The 19,687-nt window shown below is 38.7% G+C and overlaps 1 protein-coding gene across 3 annotated transcripts in view; it reads right to left on the bottom strand.

Moving 5' to 3' along the window:
• Nucleotides 1-19,465, bottom strand: part of HERC4 (HECT and RLD domain containing E3 ubiquitin protein ligase 4) — a 43,355-nt gene extending 23,890 nt beyond the window's left edge. Inside the window, exons 1-10 of one of the 3 annotated variants that reach the window (XM_087702680.1) lie at nucleotides 19,222-19,465; nucleotides 15,575-15,669; nucleotides 12,527-12,812; nucleotides 10,048-10,207; nucleotides 6,735-6,811; nucleotides 5,936-6,157; nucleotides 5,453-5,544; nucleotides 3,003-3,133; nucleotides 1,297-1,457; nucleotides 630-706 (exon numbers count right to left, since the gene is read on the bottom strand). In XM_087702680.1, the coding sequence (XP_087558806.1) occupies nucleotides 630-706; nucleotides 1,297-1,457; nucleotides 3,003-3,133; nucleotides 5,453-5,544; nucleotides 5,936-6,157; nucleotides 6,735-6,811; nucleotides 10,048-10,207; nucleotides 12,527-12,752 (1,146 nt within the window). In that variant the 5' untranslated portion in view covers nucleotides 12,753-12,812; nucleotides 15,575-15,669; nucleotides 19,222-19,465. Of the gene's footprint in view, nucleotides 1-629; nucleotides 707-1,296; nucleotides 1,458-3,002; nucleotides 3,134-5,452; nucleotides 5,545-5,935; nucleotides 6,158-6,734; nucleotides 6,812-10,047; nucleotides 10,208-12,526; nucleotides 12,813-15,574; nucleotides 15,670-16,643; nucleotides 18,002-19,221 lie in introns of those variants that run through there. The other 2 variants (XM_087702682.1, XM_087702681.1) reach the window with 2 other exon arrangements.
• Between the last annotated feature and the right edge of the window lie 222 nt (nucleotides 19,466-19,687).

Genomic DNA, 19,687 nt, shown 5'->3' with positions numbered 1-19,687 from the left:
GTTCATATATTTGATAAAATCTGCTGAATTATTTTTTGAAATTGTTTTAAAAGTAAAATATAGACTATTATTTGCTTCTGTTCAATTCGGGTAGGGAGACTTGTTCAAACATGAAACTGGTAGTGTCAGATTAATCTACCAAGTTTGAAAGCAAAAAGTTATGTAATAGTTACACAACAATAATTCAAGTTCAAATTATCTTATATTGGAAACATTATGGCACCATTCCCTAGAGAAAGCTCTAATGCTGGAAAAGATGGAAAGAAAGAGAAGAGGAGGGTGACCGGCAGCAACATGGGTGGAATCAATAAGAGTGGCAATGTTGCAGCTGAAGGGCCAGACTGGAGAGAAAATCTATCTTTATGAGTCATCAGGAATCAAAAACAGATTGATGGCACATAATCAATAATTACACAGATACTAAGCAACAAATCATACACTTATCTAATAATTTAAATTCTAGGAAAATCTTTTTGGAAAAAAGATTAAGCAAGCTAATATACAACAGGTACACCAATTATGCTCCTGAAATGGAAAAAAAGCCCACTAGCATCTGTTTCCATTATCAAACTTAGTCATTATTTTTAGTCAAACAGAAGCAAGCTCATCAATCAAAATAAATAACGTACCTGTGGAGTAACATAATGTGAAAAACTTTGGTCTCCACCAGAAAAAATCCTCTTTACACAATAATAATCTTCATCATCTATAATTAAAATAAGAATATCTTCAATGGACTAGCTATTTTAGTTGTAAGTGAAATTAATTTAAGAAATGTAACTATTGTAACTCTGACACATTTGCTAACTTAACAGGTACTTCAGTTAACATGTTTTATTCCAGGGTTTAACAACAAGAACAATTTCTATTCTGTATTATATTTGCAATTTTAAAAATAATCTTATAGAATAAATTGGTGCTGGCAGTTTCCTAAAGATTGGATTTTCCTTGCATAGAAATGATTTAACACTTGTGTTGCAATGTATTGCAACTAATATAGACTTAATACAATTTTTTTTCATGAGACATAAGTTATATTACCAAGAACTAAATTTATCACAATGGGACATCTTGAATATACCACCAAGTCATGGTCTAATCAAAATTTGTTCACTAAACTGCAACTGGCTGAGTGTGCACAACACACAAACCATTGCTTATAATAAATGCAAAAGATTAAACCAAGAAATCAATCAATCATATGATACTGTAGAATAATGCGTGAACCCAGCCAGTAGCTCCAATAGTACTTCAGTCCAATAACACCTCAAGCAAACAAAGAATAGATATAATCACCTAAATTCAGTGGAATTTGGCCACTGTATGGAAGCCAATTTCCTTTTACTGGAAAGGGACTTTTCCTATTACTGGTTGTTCCCATGCCTAACTGTCCATTTCCTCCAAGACCAAAAGAGTAAATTCTTCCAGTTGAGGGAACAAATGCAGATGTGTGTTGCCTGTAACAAAGAGGAAAGAAACGTCTAGGAAGCAAGAAAGGAGGAAATTCCAGACTTTTCAAAAATGACATTCAAAATATAAATTTATTTATTTATTGCAGTTTAGCTAACCCAAGCGTCCCCAGTTTCAGGTACTACAAGTAGTCCTCAATTGACAACCACAACTGAGCCCCAAAAGTTCTGTTGATAAGTGAGATATTTGTTAAGTGAGTTTGCCCCATTTTATGACTTTTCTTGCCACAGTTGTTAAGTGAATCATTGCAGTTAAGTTGGTAACATGGTTAAGTGAATCTGATTTCCCCAATGACTTTGCTTGTCAGGTTACAAAAGATGATCATATTTACAAATGTCAGAAGGTTGCAAAAGATGGTCATATTACCCTGGGACAGTGCAACCATCATAAATGTGAGTCAGTTGCCAAGCATCTGAATTTTTATCACATGACCCTAGGAATGCTGCAATGGTCATAAGTGTGAAAAACGGTCATAAATTACTTTTTTCAATACCATTGTAACTTAGAACGGTCACTAAACAAACTATTGTAAGTGAAGAATTACCTGTAATGTATACTAGAAGACTAAATATTTGGATTCAGCTGCTCCACATGGCTAGGAAAATAAAGATGCCCAAAAAAGGACAAAGCTTGTAATCCAGTGAACAGAAGTTTATTATGCCTATGGAACAATATTGTGCCAAGGCAATTAACTCATCCCTTGGGTCTTATGAATTATTGTATTGTCTAAATCATAGCAGCCTTTTCTCTGTAACAGCACATCGCTGGAACTCCCAACCAGATTTCCCAATTAAGAGCAAGTGGTTATTAATTTATTATGCCTGTTAGAAGAGTGCTACAAAAAGCATATCTGGATCCTTTAGAAGTCAGCTTAATCTGATATAATTTAATTTACTTCAAACAAAAGTTGTAACCAACCCTCTTAAAAATATCATTCGGGGGCTATAATTTGGAGATATTACACTGTATTTCCCACTGTCATTTTGAAGCCATCTTGATAGTTCCAACAATCCTACATCTTTGTTTTGTAACCTCCCAGTGGCTTGATGGACACCACCTTATAAAGGCAGAGAGAGATAAGAACCAACACTGTAGAGTAGGAGGTCCTGGGCAGAGCATTCTTGCCTAATATAGTCTAATCTCTGCAGCTATAATCATTTCATGGTGGCGATGGAAAACAGATGCAATTGCCAAATGACTGTAATTCTGAATTATGATCAGAACTGCAGTACACACTGAATAAAGAACTGCACATTCTAATTAAAACGCTTAAAGTAAACTTAAACCAGTTTCAAATAACTATCGAATAAATCCTATATTAAACAAACAAGGAAAAATTAGTAATCTCTTTCTTTATGGACTTTAACTTGAAACAGGATGCTCACCACATCTGACTGCTTTTCAAGAACAATTTTGAATATTAAAGCTTTTTAAAAAGTTGCTGAAGCAATTAATACTTCAGCTAGGCTAGAAAAGCTCACTTTGGGGGGGGGGAAAGTTAAAAAACAGTTCCCTTCTAACAACACACTTACCTTCCACAGGCAATTTGTGCGACAATGTTTCCCATAAGTTCGAAAACTTTTCTGGGATTTATCTCATGCGCAGTAGAGTTATGACCTAACTGTCCATAGCCTCCAGCTCCAAAGGTAAACACTCCACCTTCCTAAAAAATATTTCAAATTGGAATGTAATCTGTCAATGTCTTCACTATTTTTTATATATACAAATACCTGCCCAAGATGTATAAAGGAACAATAAAATTGCCTATTCTAAGCCATTGAGGCATATAATATAAATTTAAAACGAATAAAATGGTTGCATTGCTTTAAACCAGGGCTGTCAAACTCCCGGACCATGAATCGGATGTGTCACACACTGGCCATGCCCAGTTTAGCAAAGGGCAGGGGGGAGAGTCCTGATATGTCACGTGACACCGCTATGACGACATGAGTGTGACACCCCTGCTTTAAACTTTAAAGATTCTGAGTAATTTGCAAATCAAACACTTCTGAACAAATATAAATCAAAGGTGTGAACTGCAAAAATGCAGTTTAGGCAGAGTTCTTCACTATCAATTCCCAACATAGAGACTGGATTGTCCCCAAAGCTAATTGTATAGGTAGTCCTTGCTTAATGACCCTAATTGTAACTCCACCAGTAAGCTGTCACCAAGTAGGAAATCATGTGATCAAGGCTGTGCTTTCCAGCTTGAAAGAGATGACTATTGTATTCAATTTTACACCTTCTGCATTTGTTTGCCTAATAATTACTCCTCTACTCTTTGGAATTCTGAAGTGCCCACTTACTGTCTTGTACACATCAAAAGCAATGTGATTGTACTGCAGCCCTGGAGATGGGAGACATAAGCACACAATGCAAACAGCTTGCTCTCTTGGAATTTCTTTGTCTTCAATCTCTCTGCTCTGCAAAGGGGTTGGGAGGAGCAAATGATTTCTCTAGTCAAGCTCTTCTTTGCTTGGTCCTTTCCCACTGCCAGTGTGTTCACACCACTTTCAATGTGTAGGAGAACAATCAGCTTATTCTCTTGAAATCTCTTCCCCTCCAATTTCTCTACTGGGTGGGACAGGCCAAGGAGAGATTGTCTACAAAAATTGCCTTCTTCCTCCTGAAGGCCAAATATGGCTCTTTTTAGGCTCGTGCCTCGACGTGTATATTTTCCAATGAGACAAACTGAGACAGGAAGATCATTTTATTACAATTTATCAGAATATTCAGACAAAAGGGACCCAACCTTAAAGCAGAGAGATTGGAGAGAAAAAGATTGCAAGATGATAAGCTATTTGCCTTTTTACACATCAAGAGCAGTGTGATCATGCCAGCAGTCCAGGCCTGAAGTTGCAAGTGCACTATACTAATAGCTTACACACTAGTCTTTTGAAATCTTTTCCTCTCCAATCTCTCTGCTCTGAATGGGGTAGGAGAGAGAAAAAGGAAGCAATTTATGTATGCAGTCTCTTCTTTGGCTGCCCCTTTCCTGCTGCCTATGCAATTGACTCCTTCTCAATTTATAGAAGTGCAAATTGCTTACTCTCTGGAAATCCCTCTCCATACTCTTTGCTCTGCAAGGGGGGAGGGGGGAATAGTCAGGCAAAAGAAAAGATTGCCTACAGAAACCACTTGCTTTCTCTCTCTCTCTCCCAGATTCCTATGCAGAGTGGAGGGACTGAGAGGAGATTTCAAGAGGGTGCTATAAGCTGTTTGCATTGGATACCTGTGGTTCCCAGTCTGCTGCTGGTGCAATCGCATTGTTTTCAATGTGCAAAAGAGCTAACAGCGTACTCTCTTGCAAATCCTCTCCCCAATCTTTGCTTTGCAAAGGGAGGCAAAGAAAAAAGAAAAAAATAGGTCAAGAAAAGAACACCACATACTGATTGTAATGGCAATCACGTGACTGGGGGACATTGCAAAGATCATAAATGTAGTTATTTTTTAGATCTGCCATGATTTTCAACACACTAAACAAATGGTCAGTAAGTGTGGACTATCTGTAGATCAAATTCTGCTTTGCAGCAAGTGAAACTAATAATAAACAGTCAAGCTAGATTTTAAATCATACCTTGGAAAGATTCTGACACACACACACACACACACAAAGGGTTCAAAAAGAGTAATACAAGTTTTGTATATGAATTGACCCTATGATCAGGGCAGATATGTGGAGAAAGGAGAGAAAGAAGGGGTGCCCATGACTCTATCCTCTCCCCTGGCTATGGAATTAGAAAATGCAGAACAACTCTGGGGGCACAGTGCCTTAAATATAGTTCCCATGGTAATTAAAAGGTTACCATTTTCTAACATCAGAGTACCAGGAATAGGCTTAATAGATTTCACAGGCAGACATGGTATTTCTGGCTAAGTTATTGATGCAACCCAATTGTATGGGATAAGGCCACCAAGAACTATTAAGTCTTTTACATCACATCTCAATTCAAATCTGAAATCAAAGACAGATTGAATATACCTTTGTAAGAGCTGCAGTATGATCTTCTCCACAGGAGATATAAACAATTTTTTGGGATCTTAGTGACTTCAGAAGATTGGGGACGTATCTATCTAAAAATTGCAATAATTTGGTAAATTATAAATTGTGGCAAATTACACACGCACACAAATACAAGAAACAATCTCATTTGACAAATCACTGCCTCCGATAGGAAGTTTGAAACAACTTAAAAGTTCAAACAACATTGCAGGGCATCAGGAAGCAACATTTCAAAATGATATTTAACACAATTCATCCATTGTTTTGAAAGTGCTATTGTTCTAACAATTAAGGAATGCAAACCATTGCCGAGTCATGTAGTTAAATAAGAGTCACAACCAATTTCAGCAAGGTTTTGTAATTCAGAGAGCTCCAGCCTATAACATAAACAATTTGAGCATTGAGCAAATGGAACATTTTTATCATAAAAGTTCATTTGAAAATCTGCATTTTAGAACTTACCATTTTCATCATTAAGACCAAGCTGTCCAAATTTGTTCCGGCCCCATCCAAAGACTGCTCCAGAAAGAGTAAGTACAAAGCTATGGGCACCGCCAGCTGTTATTTGGGCAAAAGGGATGCCTAATAAAGATTTGATTACTTGTGGAGATGTTTGTTTTTTATATTCATAACCTAATCCTAATTGTCCATACTTGTTCTGACCCCAGGAAAAAACTTCACTTCCTGTTGAAAAGAAACAAAGATAAATAGTGGTTAAAAATCACTGTAAGAATCAAATTAAAGAATCAAATTATTTCTTTCAGGGCAAAATTCAAACAAAACAGAGAGGATTCAGTAGAAAGAGAAGCCCATTCAAAATTATATTAAAAAGAAAAATGAAATCAAAACAGATTGGGCCACTTCCACAAGGCCCTTCTCAAAGAGATCATATTCAAAGAACTTATTTTTAAATCTGGAGTATGGAATATTGCACTGGCCAATAAAATGTGGACTGGAAGTGATACTTTAGGGGAAAAAAGAGGCATGGAAGACAGTAAGTGCAGTTGAGCATAGTAAATAAATACTCTTTAATATATTTCTTTTCTCTAACCCAGTATTTCTCAGCCCCAACAACTTTAAGCTGTATGGACTCCAACTCCCAGTATTCCCATTAAAGTTCAAGTTGCTGAGGTCGAGAAGCCCTTTCCTAACAAATGATCAGATCTTACTATACAAAAAAACTTTTCTAAGATCTTAGTGGCTGTGAAAGTATTTTGAAATTAAACAGACAGATATAAATGCAGCTAAGAGCAGGGTTTACCTTTAGAAAGTGCAAGGGAATGGCAGTAGCCACAGGCCACTTGTACAATTTGAATGTCTGATAAGCTTTTAATATTCCTTTGAGAAAATAAGAAAATATTAAATGAATATCATTTAAAAAATACAGAAAAGTTAAAAATATTTTAAGAAAAATTTAAAAGTATATATTAAATACTTAAAAAGAGCAACCACAGAACATGATTTCTCAATAGATAAATAAGAGGTATGACAAATTTCCAGTTCTGAAGCTACTGTAAATTCCTATTCCTACAATACCCCAATTTAAACAGCCAAAGTTTGTTCAGGCTAGAGAAGAAACTAGAGCAGGGGTGTCAAACTCAATTTCATTGAGGGCCACATCAGGATTGTGTTTGAGCTCAGAGGGCCGGGGGTGGGGGGTTAGGGCGTGACTGGAGGGGTGGATGGAGCCATGGTGGGCATTTGACACAGGCTCAAGAGACAATTTTTCCCCTTTACATTCAAAACAGCCAGACAAAGGGAGACTTACTTTCTGGGACAAATAGTCTCAATTCCATAATGTAGAGATTAAAGACATGTAGAGTCCTCAGGTGCTTATGGGCCTTGACTCTTTTGTATAGAAGCAGAGCATAAATGAACTGACAATTTCTCCAGTTGTCTCTAAAAACTGACTGTCCAAAAGTCTATCAATCTTTGTTAGTACCTCTGACACAGCCCTAGATGAAGACTTAATATTAGTAATAATTTACAAAATTGATATACCACCCAATTCTCAATGACCCTCACAATAAGCATAAAATTTACAATTAAATCAATCACAGGTAAGAAATTAATACAAAAGATGGCAAACTCATACGAGGGGGCTTACTCTAATCAAAGACCTAGCTGAAGAGCCAGATGTTTTTGGCTCTTCTGAACAGCCATTTAGATCTTGAAGAGTACCTAGTTGTAGTTGGTAGATGCTGCTAAAGAGAAGGTGAAGAAGGTGCTACCTCCTGTAACACTCTACCAGCCAAAATGGGGCGGGTTTTTGGCTGGCAGAGTGCTATAGGAGCCCATGGAGGCCAAAAACAGGCTTTATGCAGGGGCTCCGGGGCCCGTTTTGGATGACAGAAGCACTACAGGGCAATCTTTTGATATTTCCAGGCTGGCTTGGCAGGCCAGATCTAAACACCCTGCAGGCTGGACGCGGCCCATGGGCCTTGAGTTTGACACCCTTGAACTAGAATATGAAAACACACTTTAACCATTTTATTTTAAATAACTAGAATTTAAACAAATCCCATCAGAGTACATTTGGACAGAGCATGAAATTTAAAATCTAAAGTGAAGGCTGATCCCTTTCTATTAAATGTAAAAGAAAAGGGAGGGAAAGGTTCTAAATCTAAATACAGAACTTAAAATTTACCACACTCGTACATATCTATATGGCTAAAACCAGTTTAAATATGGAAAAAAACACTTTATTTTTAGATTAAAGTAGTACTACTCCTATAGCTTTTCAAACTGTGGGTTAAGATCAAATGTAAGCAAATATTCACATCATCCAAAATATTTTGCTTCATGCAGTACAAATTAGCACATTTAAATCACACCGGCCTTCCCTATTTTTGCAGCCCCAGCATAGCTTTGTAGTTCAGTTATATGTGAAGTTTTGAACCTGCTCCAAGTTTAACACACAGGATATAATGCAGCGATGCTATTAAACTAAGGCACCCTAAAACTCTATTAACTACTGGAAATTACCTATTATTCTAGAAAGCAGTTAGCAACTGCAATACAAAAATCTTTGTGCTCTGGATACTGGATACCATCCAACCTTTTATGCTCCTGCAGGTCCAAACTGTAAATCCTCACACTATTTTTTAATTGACCCTAATTCTTAGAAGGAGAGGGAACGTTTGAGAAGAAAGCATGATGGATATTAATGCAAATACATATAATTTTTCTAATCATGCAGCTCTTATGAGCCAAGGTGGCGCAGTGGATGAGCCAAGGTGGCGCAGTGGTTAAATGCAGCACTGCAGGCTACTGCTAGATCAGCAGGTCAGCGGTTCAAATCTCACCGGCTCAGGGTTGACTCAGCCTTCCAGCCTTCCGAGGTGGGTAAAATGAGGACCCAGATTGTTGGGGGCAATATGCTGACTCTCTGTAAACCGCTTAGAGAGGCCTGAAAGGCCTATGAAGCGGTATATAAGTCTACTGCTATTGCTATATTGCTTATGTTGGGGCTTCAAATTATTCAATTAAAAATAATTTTTGATACCAATAAGGGCCTATACATATTTTTAAATAAATGAAATGTTAAGTTCCATAGCATATCTACTATATTCAGAATTAAAATGCCGCATGAGCGTTAAGGCTATGTGTTGAAAAATATGCTACTTATACAATTTAAGGATGGCACCTTAATAAATCAAAATTTCCAAATGTTCTACAAAATCATTAAAACCGCAAAAAATAACCACTTGCTTTTTTTTGCAACTGCTAAAATGAAATTGACTTCATAATATTATCCCATTCTCATCCTTAAAAGTGCATCTACCAATAATGAAAACAAGCCAGTTTTAGCAAAAGTACAGTATTTCTTGGACGTGACTTATAGAAACCTCCCAAAAGCCATGGATAAATCTGAATGCGACCAAGGAGGGAAATCTTTAAATCAACATTATCAGCATTTTATTTCATTTTAATTAAATCAAATATACATTGCATTTTGGCCCTGTCCACATACACGAATAAATTATCATGCTACTTAATTTACATTAAATTCCCAATTAGAATCTCATAAAGAATACCAGTATTATAAATATCGTATTTACTTATTACAAAAAGTTGTATGCTGTATACCCTTGAATATATAGCTAAAGAAAAACTGAACCGGAAATGTTCAGGAAATTCTAGTGGTTGCTTCAATACAGTACAGCGGCTTTCAAGAGTATATTGATGCAAATTATTTTATAGAAAACTGAATCTGAAAAATTCTAAATGTATATAAAGTTAAATATAAAGGCTTCCCTTGTCCAGTCATTTCCAACTCCAGGGGGCATGCTAACTCCGTTTCTTAAGGGAGGGAGAGAGCATGGTCTGAAGACACATGGTCATTTATCTCCTCACATATATCATACTTTTGAACTGCTAAGTGCGCAGGATCTGGGGCAAGTAATAAGTAATGAGTACCCTCCCGTCACAGGGCACTCTGGTCTTGAAGCTCTCTGTCTTTAACTGCTGAGCCACCATGCCCCAAATGTACATAGATGAAGCAATTAAAATAATCCAAAAGGAAGCATTTTCCTAATGAATTTTTGCAACATTGTTTGATTATTTTGTTTTACCTGGGAACTCTGATATATTCCTCAGTGCCAGATAAGCCCAGCTGCCCTTCCGCAGCAAAACCCCAGGCATAGACTTGACCCTTGTCATTTAATGCTAACGTGTGGGCTTCTCCACAAGAAACAGTGACAATGTTTTGAGCATCCAAGGCGCCAACTTGCTCTGTAATTACACAAAAAAGTGGCTTTTATTAAGCAGCAGAAATAGCAAAAAAATGTGTCTTTACAAACAAATCTAGTCAATTTTATACTACCGTATTTTTCGGGCCTGTATTTTTCCAAAAAAAGAGGCATGTGTAGCCTTTAGGGGGCTTGCAGAGTGCTCCTTGGGGATCCCCCCCCCATGAGCAAAACACAGCCCATTTTTCACAAAAACGGGCCCGTTTTTCGTAAAAAAAATATGCATGCATAGCCTTTAGGAGGCTTATAGCTCCTTGGGGCTGGGGTGGGGCAAAATTGAGCAAAAACCAGCCCCTTTTTTACTTATTTCTGCCCTCCCCAGTCCCCAGGAGCTCTCTGAAAGCCTTCTACAGGCTATGCATTGCCATTTTGGTGAAGGAGCGGGGCTTCGGAAGGTAAAACATGTTGTATTCAGTGTATAAGACATACCCAGATTTTCAGCCTCTTTAGGGGAAAAAGGTGTGTCTTACACTCCAAAAAATACGGTATTTCTGGCCTAAGACATCACAGTCTGAGAACTCAAAGTCTACTTATTGATAATTGCACCCAGCAAGGTCTGAATTTTTATCCCCAAGGAACACGTTTCAGAACCCTAAATATTTTCACTCATTCTAGAAACAGCAATTTGGATTAATTAGGAGAGCACTGAAGCTATTACTAATTTAAAAAAGACATCCTAAACACGAATCTTCTTGTCCTGTTTCAGTCCACAAGCATGATACACACAAAGGTGTTAAAAAGCTTTACTGAAAGTTCAAGCTCCTAATATGAATCCCCAAGACCCACTTGGATCCACTATAAAGTCCTAGGAAGTCCAACACTGCTCTATCAAGGTAAAAAGCCACCAAATCCAAGGGCAAAGGCAAATTCAAAATCCACAGTCCACAGTCCACAGTCCAGTTTGAAATCCAAGGCAGAGATGCAAAATCCACAAACAAATCAAGGGCCAAACACACGGTCAATCATAACACAACCCAGAGTTGAGAAAACCAACAGCATGAGTGTGAAGCATGCACGCAGCAAGTGATGGCCAGTTGTTTCCATCCATTCATCCAATTAAAGAGGTGCTTGCTTGTGTAGCTCATCAAGAGAGATGAGGCTGCTGCCTCTCAAGTAGTCTTGCCAACCTCCATTCTGCCTCCTTCTCTTAGCCCTATGCATCTGTAAAACAGGTGGAGGCAATTCCTCCTCATCCTCGCTGGCCAGCTGCACCTGCACCCCCTCCTTTTCCTTCTTTAGCCGACTATTCATCCGGTCGCTCCTCCAGCAACCTCTCTGATGTGCCTTGCCCCTCCACTCCTGGTTGGAGCCCTCAGCACTCTTCCACAACCTCCTCCACATCTCCCTCTGGAGTCCCTAAAGCCAGCTCCCCCTCATCGTCTGAGCTAGTATCTGGGGAAGACATCACTTCTAACTATATCTGGAACTGATTTTCATACAATTAAAAGCCAAGATCTGAGTTGTTTCTAGAGACTATAATTTCTGAATTTCTGCACTAAAACCTTGGACATAAATAGCTAATATAATCACAAAATGTAACCCTGAATATCACACTACCATTGCCCACATACTCAACTTTATGACCATAGTTGGGACTGGCATCTCAGTTGTTGTGTGACATGGTAATTAAACAAGACACTCATGTAACTATTTTGCCCAATGAATGCAATCCCGGCACTCTTAGTTACGGTCATTAAGCAATCTCCCTGCATGTTAAGCAGATGGAATCCCAGGTAAGAAGCCCAAGTTGTCTAGGGGACGGGGAGGACATGGGAGAGTCCATGGGTGGGTGTGTGTGGAATCCTTCACTGGGCTGCAGGAACAGAGTTCAAATCTTGAAGATTTTAGTTCCATTCCTGTAGCCCAACAAAAGACTTCCTCTCCCATTCCCCGTCACTAGTCTACAGGAGCAGTGTTAAAATCCTGGAGATTTTAGCTCTGGTCCTGCAGTGTCGCAAAGGATTTTCCCTCCCTTTCCCCCCCACTGGGCAGGGGGGAGGGTGTTATCATTCATTGGGCTGCAAAACTGGATGGCATGGCCCTGTCGGACCATAGTCTGGGGAGGACAAGATGGAGCGGATGGAAGATGGCACAGCCTCTCTGACCCGAGGAGTGACTGGGGGAGCAGGAAAAGGCAGTCCTGGGTCCCTCAGGCCTTGGAGGGGTGGTCAGCGATGGAGAGAGGGCGCAGGACAACCAAGCGAGAAAAGAGAGGGAAAGAATAGGCAGCAGAACCTATTATGGTAACAAAATTTAGAATCAAAACCGCGCAGGATCCAACCAACATTATTTGTTATCTTACCTGGTCGTTTTCTAGATTTTTCATGGCCTAACTGTCCTAAATCATTACATCCACAAGTATACACAGTCCCATCATCCAATACAAACACAGTATGCCTCAGTCCACAGCCGACATCTTGAACTTTTTTGTTCACAAAGAAGCTGCATCTTCTGGGTTCCAGGACAATCTCTTCGTCAATGCCGCCCAATCCAAGTTGTCCAAAAGATGCATTTCCCCAACATAACATGTTGCAAGTCCTTTCAATAGTCTGCCAATTTCAATCTGCAAAAGCGTTCCACCAGCATTACTGTCACAGAAGAAAAGGTTAGACAATAAGGTTAGCATTTATATCAAAGTACACTATTTTCACCCCTCAATTTTACGATTGACCCAAATAAAAGCACTGAGAATTTTTGAATTTGTATCTTCAGAATGATAGAAAAACGTGTAACTTTAAATATGATTGTTGTATGTATTGGTATCTACTAGAGATCCAGTTTGGTGTTGTAGTTAAGGTATCTGCCTAGTAAATAGAATGAGAGTTCTAGTCTCACCTTAAGTACAAAGCCAGGTGGGTGTTGTGGCCCGCTGGCGGCCAGCAGAGCTGGTAGCAGATCAGACAATGAGGAGGTTGGGGAGGAACATGGGCCAGTCCTGGGAGCTGAGTAAAGCTCAGACGAGGGCTCTGTGTTGGAGGCAGAGAGGGAGCTAGACAGCAGTGAGGTAGAGGAACAGCTGGAGCCTGTTCCCAGTGTGCCCATGTGCAGAGGCCAGAAGACAAGAACAAGTAAGAAAGCAGGATAGACTTGGGAGTAAAGCCACACTTTGGAGGTGATTGGCCCCTCCCATAAGAAACAAAAGAGGAGCGAACGGGGAGTGGGCTTTTGCAGGAAGCAATTCGTTCCTTTGGCCGTTTCAAGAGTGGAAAGTTCTGTTTGTGACTATAAGAGACTCTGTGCCAAGTGTTGCCTTGCCCTGCGTTTGGAAACTAGTTATCTGGCAGCTCGCCAAGCGAGATAAGGTTCGCGTTGATAAATAACCCTCTGAAAGACTGTTTGCCAAGCCTTGCTGACTGTGAATGAAAGGAATTTACAGTCTTGTAAATAAAAGAGGTTTTGTCGGAACCAAGACTCCGCTTCATGCTTGTTAAGGAAGCCTAGGTCAGAACAGTGTGTGCCTTGGGCCAATCACTATAAGGACAGTGGCCAGGAGTCAACAATGACTTAAAGGACCCCCCCCAAAAAAGTATTTAACTATTTCAAATAATTATGTGATTTGAAAATTTTTGCTCTCACAATTATCCTAAGTGTGTGGTTGCTATTTTATTGCTACAGTAAATTGATTTTTTAGAGGATAAGTCAGAAAACCTAGGTATGATCAAGCCAAAGGGTAATTTGTTTAACTGCATTTTACCTTTCACAAACTGAATGTGTTTAGTATGCCTGCTCCTCACATATATAATGATTTATCTTTGTACCGCATTAAAAGGTAAAAACAATTTTAGAAGTTCCAAAGACCACAACTTGTCCTTTCAGAAAGATGAAGTAGTCTCTGGAGTTGCATCTTTGTGGTAAAGGGTAATTCCTGCTTTCAAATAATAGCTATTTGGAAGTGATGCAATATTTTTCTAAAGGCCTTTTTCAAAGCAGTTTCCAAAAATGTTATGCATGCACTAAATATCATTCTAGAACAATATAGCATCAATTGTTCTGCTTCCCCCCACCCCCCAAACCCCCAGAGAATTCAAAAGTATTATAGGAAACCACAAACAGAACATTTAATAGTGAGTCTAAACCAGTTTATTAACTCATGAAGTTAGATTCTACAACTTCTAATTATATACGTATATTAACTATTAAAATATCTAAGTAAACTTTTGGAACACAAAAAGAATGTAACATAAAAATATAGGGCAGTCAACACAAATTAAGTTAAAGCAAAGCTTGAATAATGCTGTGGAAGGATTTTCAAATTATGTAATCCAATTTTGGGGGAGGACTGGTGTTAAAGCTCTGAAAATAATTGCATAGGGAAATGCCTATACTGGAAGATTGTTCCAAATAGCCAAATGTTTTCCATTATTAACTTTTAAAGCCATAAACCGCTTAGGATTGATTATAAGAGGGATCACCTCTGCCATAATCAAACCGCTTGGGCACTAATCTCCAGGTGTAGCCTTCTAAAGTTCCTCTACTCCAAAGCTTATTTATCTAGCATGGTCAAGAAAGCCCTTTTCTGCATTGATTCCAATCTGGGAAATGTACTTTCTCAGAAGCTATGTTTGACATTCAATCTTCTTTAGGAACAGCTGGCCTTTAAACACAATTGTTTATGATTTAATCTATGTTTATGCATGAGTATGTGATTACACATACCACACATACACATGGATGCATTCGTTTACATTGTTTTAACTACAAGTTGCCTTGAATGTTCTTTCAGACAGAAAGGAAAAATATAAATCAAATACATTTATAATATTAAACATTCATAGATTTCCACCCTAATGTATTAATTATATACACAACTGAACATTCACAAAGGAGTCCACCTAACTGCTAAGCAGTATTTGGGAAAGACAGTACAACTTTTGAAGTGTTCCTGGACATACTCTGGGCACAGTGGTGCTATGAACTAGTTTTCCTAAATTTAAAACTGTTTATAAAAGAAATTCTGTTGCAATGATTGTTTTAGGCACGTTCAAAATTACCTAGTCTCACCTAAAAATCTTCCAAGAATTTCTCATCTCTCAAATGGATAATTCAAAAAAAAATTATCCATTTTTTTTTACATTTTAAATCTGAAATGCTACATATTGCACAGGCTAATAGAAAATAGACTAGCGTTAACAGTTTAGAATCAGAAATGGGTATGGGAACATGCCGGAAATAACAAGGTATTTTGGACACATGGAAATATTATCCTATCCTACATGTATTTCTCCTATCTGAGCCAATTCCAAATAAGACTTTCAGCTCAAACCTAGAACCTTATATATTTATTCCTAGCTAAACGTGATTCAAATATTGCTTCAGACTGAAACACAGAAAGTATTTAATTCAATCCTACCACATTTAGGAGGCATTTAAGATGATGTTGCCTTGAGGAATGCATAGCAGTATTTATGCATTCAAGTCAACAACTTCATGTGAAATTTTAATCTCCTGCAAGAAAATAAACAGATACACATTAATTAAATCCAAATTTGTCCAACCCTAAGTAAATAATCCAGAAATTAACTTTTTGATTAAGAGAGAATTGAAAAAAAAAACATTTTCTCAATGAAAAGAAATGTTAAATTTAAAACTTTCATTTAATTAGCAGGAAACTTATTAGAAAAGATAAAACTACTAATTTAAAAAACCAAGATGTATTCTATACTGCAATGGACAAAGTTTTTCCCTCCTTGTAATATTTCTGTGCCACAGCTCCAGGAATAGTCCAATATAGTAAAAAAATCCATTTTGCAACTCATAGCATGTGAATTATTTTTAAAAACTCATCACTCTCAAACTACTTAGCAAGGGGTAAGTTTGCAGTATGACGACTACATACAGTGCAAAGTTCATTTAAGAAGCAATAGCAAACATGTAAAAACAAGAAAAGTGACAAGATATAATCCTGTTGAAAAATAATATATGGATTCTTGAAAAACAGAAGTTTTAGGTAAATTGGGATTTACATAAAATTATTTAAAATTCTACATGTCATAATGCCTATAAAATATATTCCTATATTTTTAAATATTTTACAGTTTCTAAAAAAATCTATCAATATCACTGGTTCCTTACAGATTATGAAAAGGTTATAATATATCGTAGTGTAGAACATTATTTCTCAACATTATTTGGCAATTTTAAGATGTGTACATATTAACTCCCAGGATTCTGGGAATTGAAGGCAATACACCTTAAAACTGCTACAGTTGAGAAACACTGGTGTAGAAAATAGTCGCTTAAAAAAAAAACATATCTACGTACCAGAGAGAATATGCTCTCTTATGAAGTTTTGAACAGTTAAACTCCCTTATGATACGCAGTTCAAAATGCTGAAAACAAGGGCCCTCCCTGAATTAACCTCTATAAATGCGATGTAAATATTTGTTTGCTTTTGCTAAACGTTTACAAAAATCTCTTACCAAAAAGAGTAATAGGTAGAATAAATCTGATAACAGTTCTATTCCATTTCCAGGGATTACAGATTTATTTTATTCATGCACCTAAAGATTCTGAAAAGATATTCTGCATAAACCTAGTGCTTTCCAGAAGCATACCATGTATGATGAATCATTATTGCAACATCACTTTATTCAAGATGAATAATATAATCTTCATTTATTATGCAAGATCAAAATTAAAATGAAAACACCTTCATTCTATCACCTTTTAAAAAGATACGCATTGATATTTTAAGTTTATTTTAAGTTTATTGTTACATTAAAAAATTACACATTTTCTTTCTTTTTCAAAGCATTAATATAATCTTGGTAACTAGAGGCAATTTGAGAAGCAAAAGTGTTGGTAAGAGAGTCAACAAATAATTGTCAGCTTTGGGATAAAACCAGCAGAGACAGATTCTGAAATGTCTACTTTAAAAGTCACAATGTTGTTTATTTTAAAATTACTGCTCCTTGTTCAAAAATCTTTCCCTCATTTCTACTTCAAATATCCCTCAGCTTTAGTGCAACAGATATGCTCTGCATATTTCATCAATTAACACTGCCCTTATATGAGTAATAGTTCTCATTACTTATGTAAATGTGTCATTGTGCTATATAACCCACCCTCCATATAAGTATGGGGGATATCATATGTGTTCTTGACACAGAAAAATAGGAGTATCTACTCAAGAAAACAGATCTCTGGGATTGTTGATGTGACTACTAGGTGCAACTGCAGACATGGATTTAATGGTAGCAGCTTTGCGTTTCATTTCCACAGAATCAGAAAAATATTATAGTCAGCATTTTCTGATGACTATGCAGCCAACATGCATATATGTTTTAATGTTCCTAACATAGGCACATAAATAAAAGATATGTTCTCACATTACTTTTGCAAGGACTATATCATTTCTGCAATTTCTTTTGAATTATCTACACTCTAATCAAACAGTGAATACTAAGAATGGTTAAGACCTAGAGCACACCTGATCTTCCTATCTCAATTTACAAGTCCTAACCCTATACCAAATTTATTTCTTTTTTAATGTTGGTAGCTGAGAATTACAAAGCCACTCTGAACAATATATTAATATTTAGTATATTAAACACCTGTCTAGAAAGAAAAAAGAGAAATACTTTGATGGGAAATTTCTATGGTTTCAATTATTACATATTAATGGAAAGCTCTATGATAAAAAGAGCATTAGATTAGTGAGTTCTGAGATTATACAACTATACACACTTTTGTGCAAGTATGTTTTCAAGCATAATGGGATTTAGGAATGGGACATCTGAGTAATATAATATACAAAACAGTTTTGTATACTTTAGAAGAATGCCAATGCAAGAAGAAATATTAGACTGCACCTTTCATATCTTTCACAACAACCCAGGTCCCAAGCAAAAGTTTCAGGTGAGACTGATGAAATATAAGAGAAGGAAAGATTGGACTGCAATCCAATGTTCCTTTTCTTAAAAGCAAGCTTTGCTAAAAGCAACATGACCTACTTCTCAATAAAAAAAAGTTGGGCAACCAGATTGATCAAACAACAGGCTTTCACATCATTATGAGATACTGCCCCCTCAATGATATTTTACACTTTTTCTTCAGCTTTCACTTTTCACCCTCCCTCCAAAACAAACCCCTGCAGCCATTTTTTGTGTGGAAGGAAAACAAAACCAAAACAAAAAACAACATGCAGGGCTTTGCCCATAAACCAGGCAGCCTGGATTTTTGGCCCCTTGGGAGGAAGACAATCACAAGCAGGACAGTTTTCAATGAAAGGAAAGGCCCATCCATCCCAAGTCCTTCGTTTCTCCCAGTAGCCAAACTGGGAGACCTGTGAGGGGAAAAACATGTCCAAGAAGGTAAATGCATGAGCATACGCCCCCTCACTTCCTCTAGTCACTGGAGGCTGCTATTTTGAATTTTGGGCGACCTTACAACATGGCTAGGAGCAAACCCCCCAAACTTTAATCATAAGACTGTCTACCTCACCCCATTCCTAAGAGGTCTGTAAGGGACGTGCATCGTCCCTGTCCTATTTGTTTCTTTTTATTCCTATCCATTCCATGTATCCAAAATCATGTTTATACTTATATATATTATTTAATACATGCTTGACAAAATAAATAAATAAAATAAACATAAATAATTTTAATTGGAGGGAGGGGGAGAGCCAAGTTTTAAGCTTTCCTGGCTCCCTTCTTCGCCCACAGCCCTGCATTCCAACGGGGCCTGCAAAATTTTTAGGCAAGGGGCTCTTTCCTTCCCCTCTGAAATCAAAAGGGGGGAAGGAGTGGAGCTGCCTGAAATCCTGGGCTCGACCTGCCCTCTGCCCAGAAGGCCTCCCCGCCGGGCGGAAAGGAGGGGAGCACCCGGCGATGAGCTGTCCCCGAACTGCCCCTCCGAACCCGCTAGAAGGAGGAGAGACGCCCCGCCGAGCCGTCCTCCCAAACGGCCTCTCCAGCTCCACCCGCGCCTCCTTCCCTCGCAGACCGCGGCCTGCTCTCCTCTCCGCGCTGGGAAGTACCCCTCCCGGGCTGGACTCACCGTGGCCGCTACGCGTCCCTCCCTTTTCTCAGGAGTGACCGCGGCGAGGTTGCTTTCCGGGCCAGGCTTAGAAATGCGGCAGGGCGGGCGGGAAATAGGCCCCAGAAGCGCCGGCTCGGCGCGTATAACGCGCAAGCGCCCTTGCCCGTTCGCGGAGGGCCCCGATAGGACGGGAGGCGCTGCGCGGGGCAGGCCGACCTTCCTAGCTCGCCAGAGGGAGAGGAGGCGGCATGGGGCGCCGTCTCTCTCCGCTTCTACCGGGGCAATTCTCGGTGGTTCTGGCCGCGGGGCTCGCTCGGCGAGGATCTCGGGCGCCGCCTGGGTTCCGCTGAGGGCCGGGCAGCCCCAGCGAGCCCCCAAGCCGGCCTTCGGGAAGCCAGCTCTTGCCCAACCGGACTGCCCTTCCAATCGCCCAGTGCCGGTCCAGAGAAGCAGCCAGCTGGCTCTTCGCTGCCCTCTAGGGTTT

The sequence above is a fragment of the Thamnophis sirtalis genome, unplaced genomic scaffold, assembly GCF_051295495.1.
Source record: "Thamnophis sirtalis isolate CommonGarterSnake01/CBP01778 unplaced genomic scaffold, rThaSir2_p1.2 scaffold_15, whole genome shotgun sequence".
Taxonomy (NCBI): domain Eukaryota; kingdom Metazoa; phylum Chordata; class Lepidosauria; order Squamata; family Natricidae; genus Thamnophis; species Thamnophis sirtalis.
The sequence above is the reverse complement of the archived record's forward strand: the minus strand, read 5'-3'. Positions and strand labels throughout refer to the sequence as shown.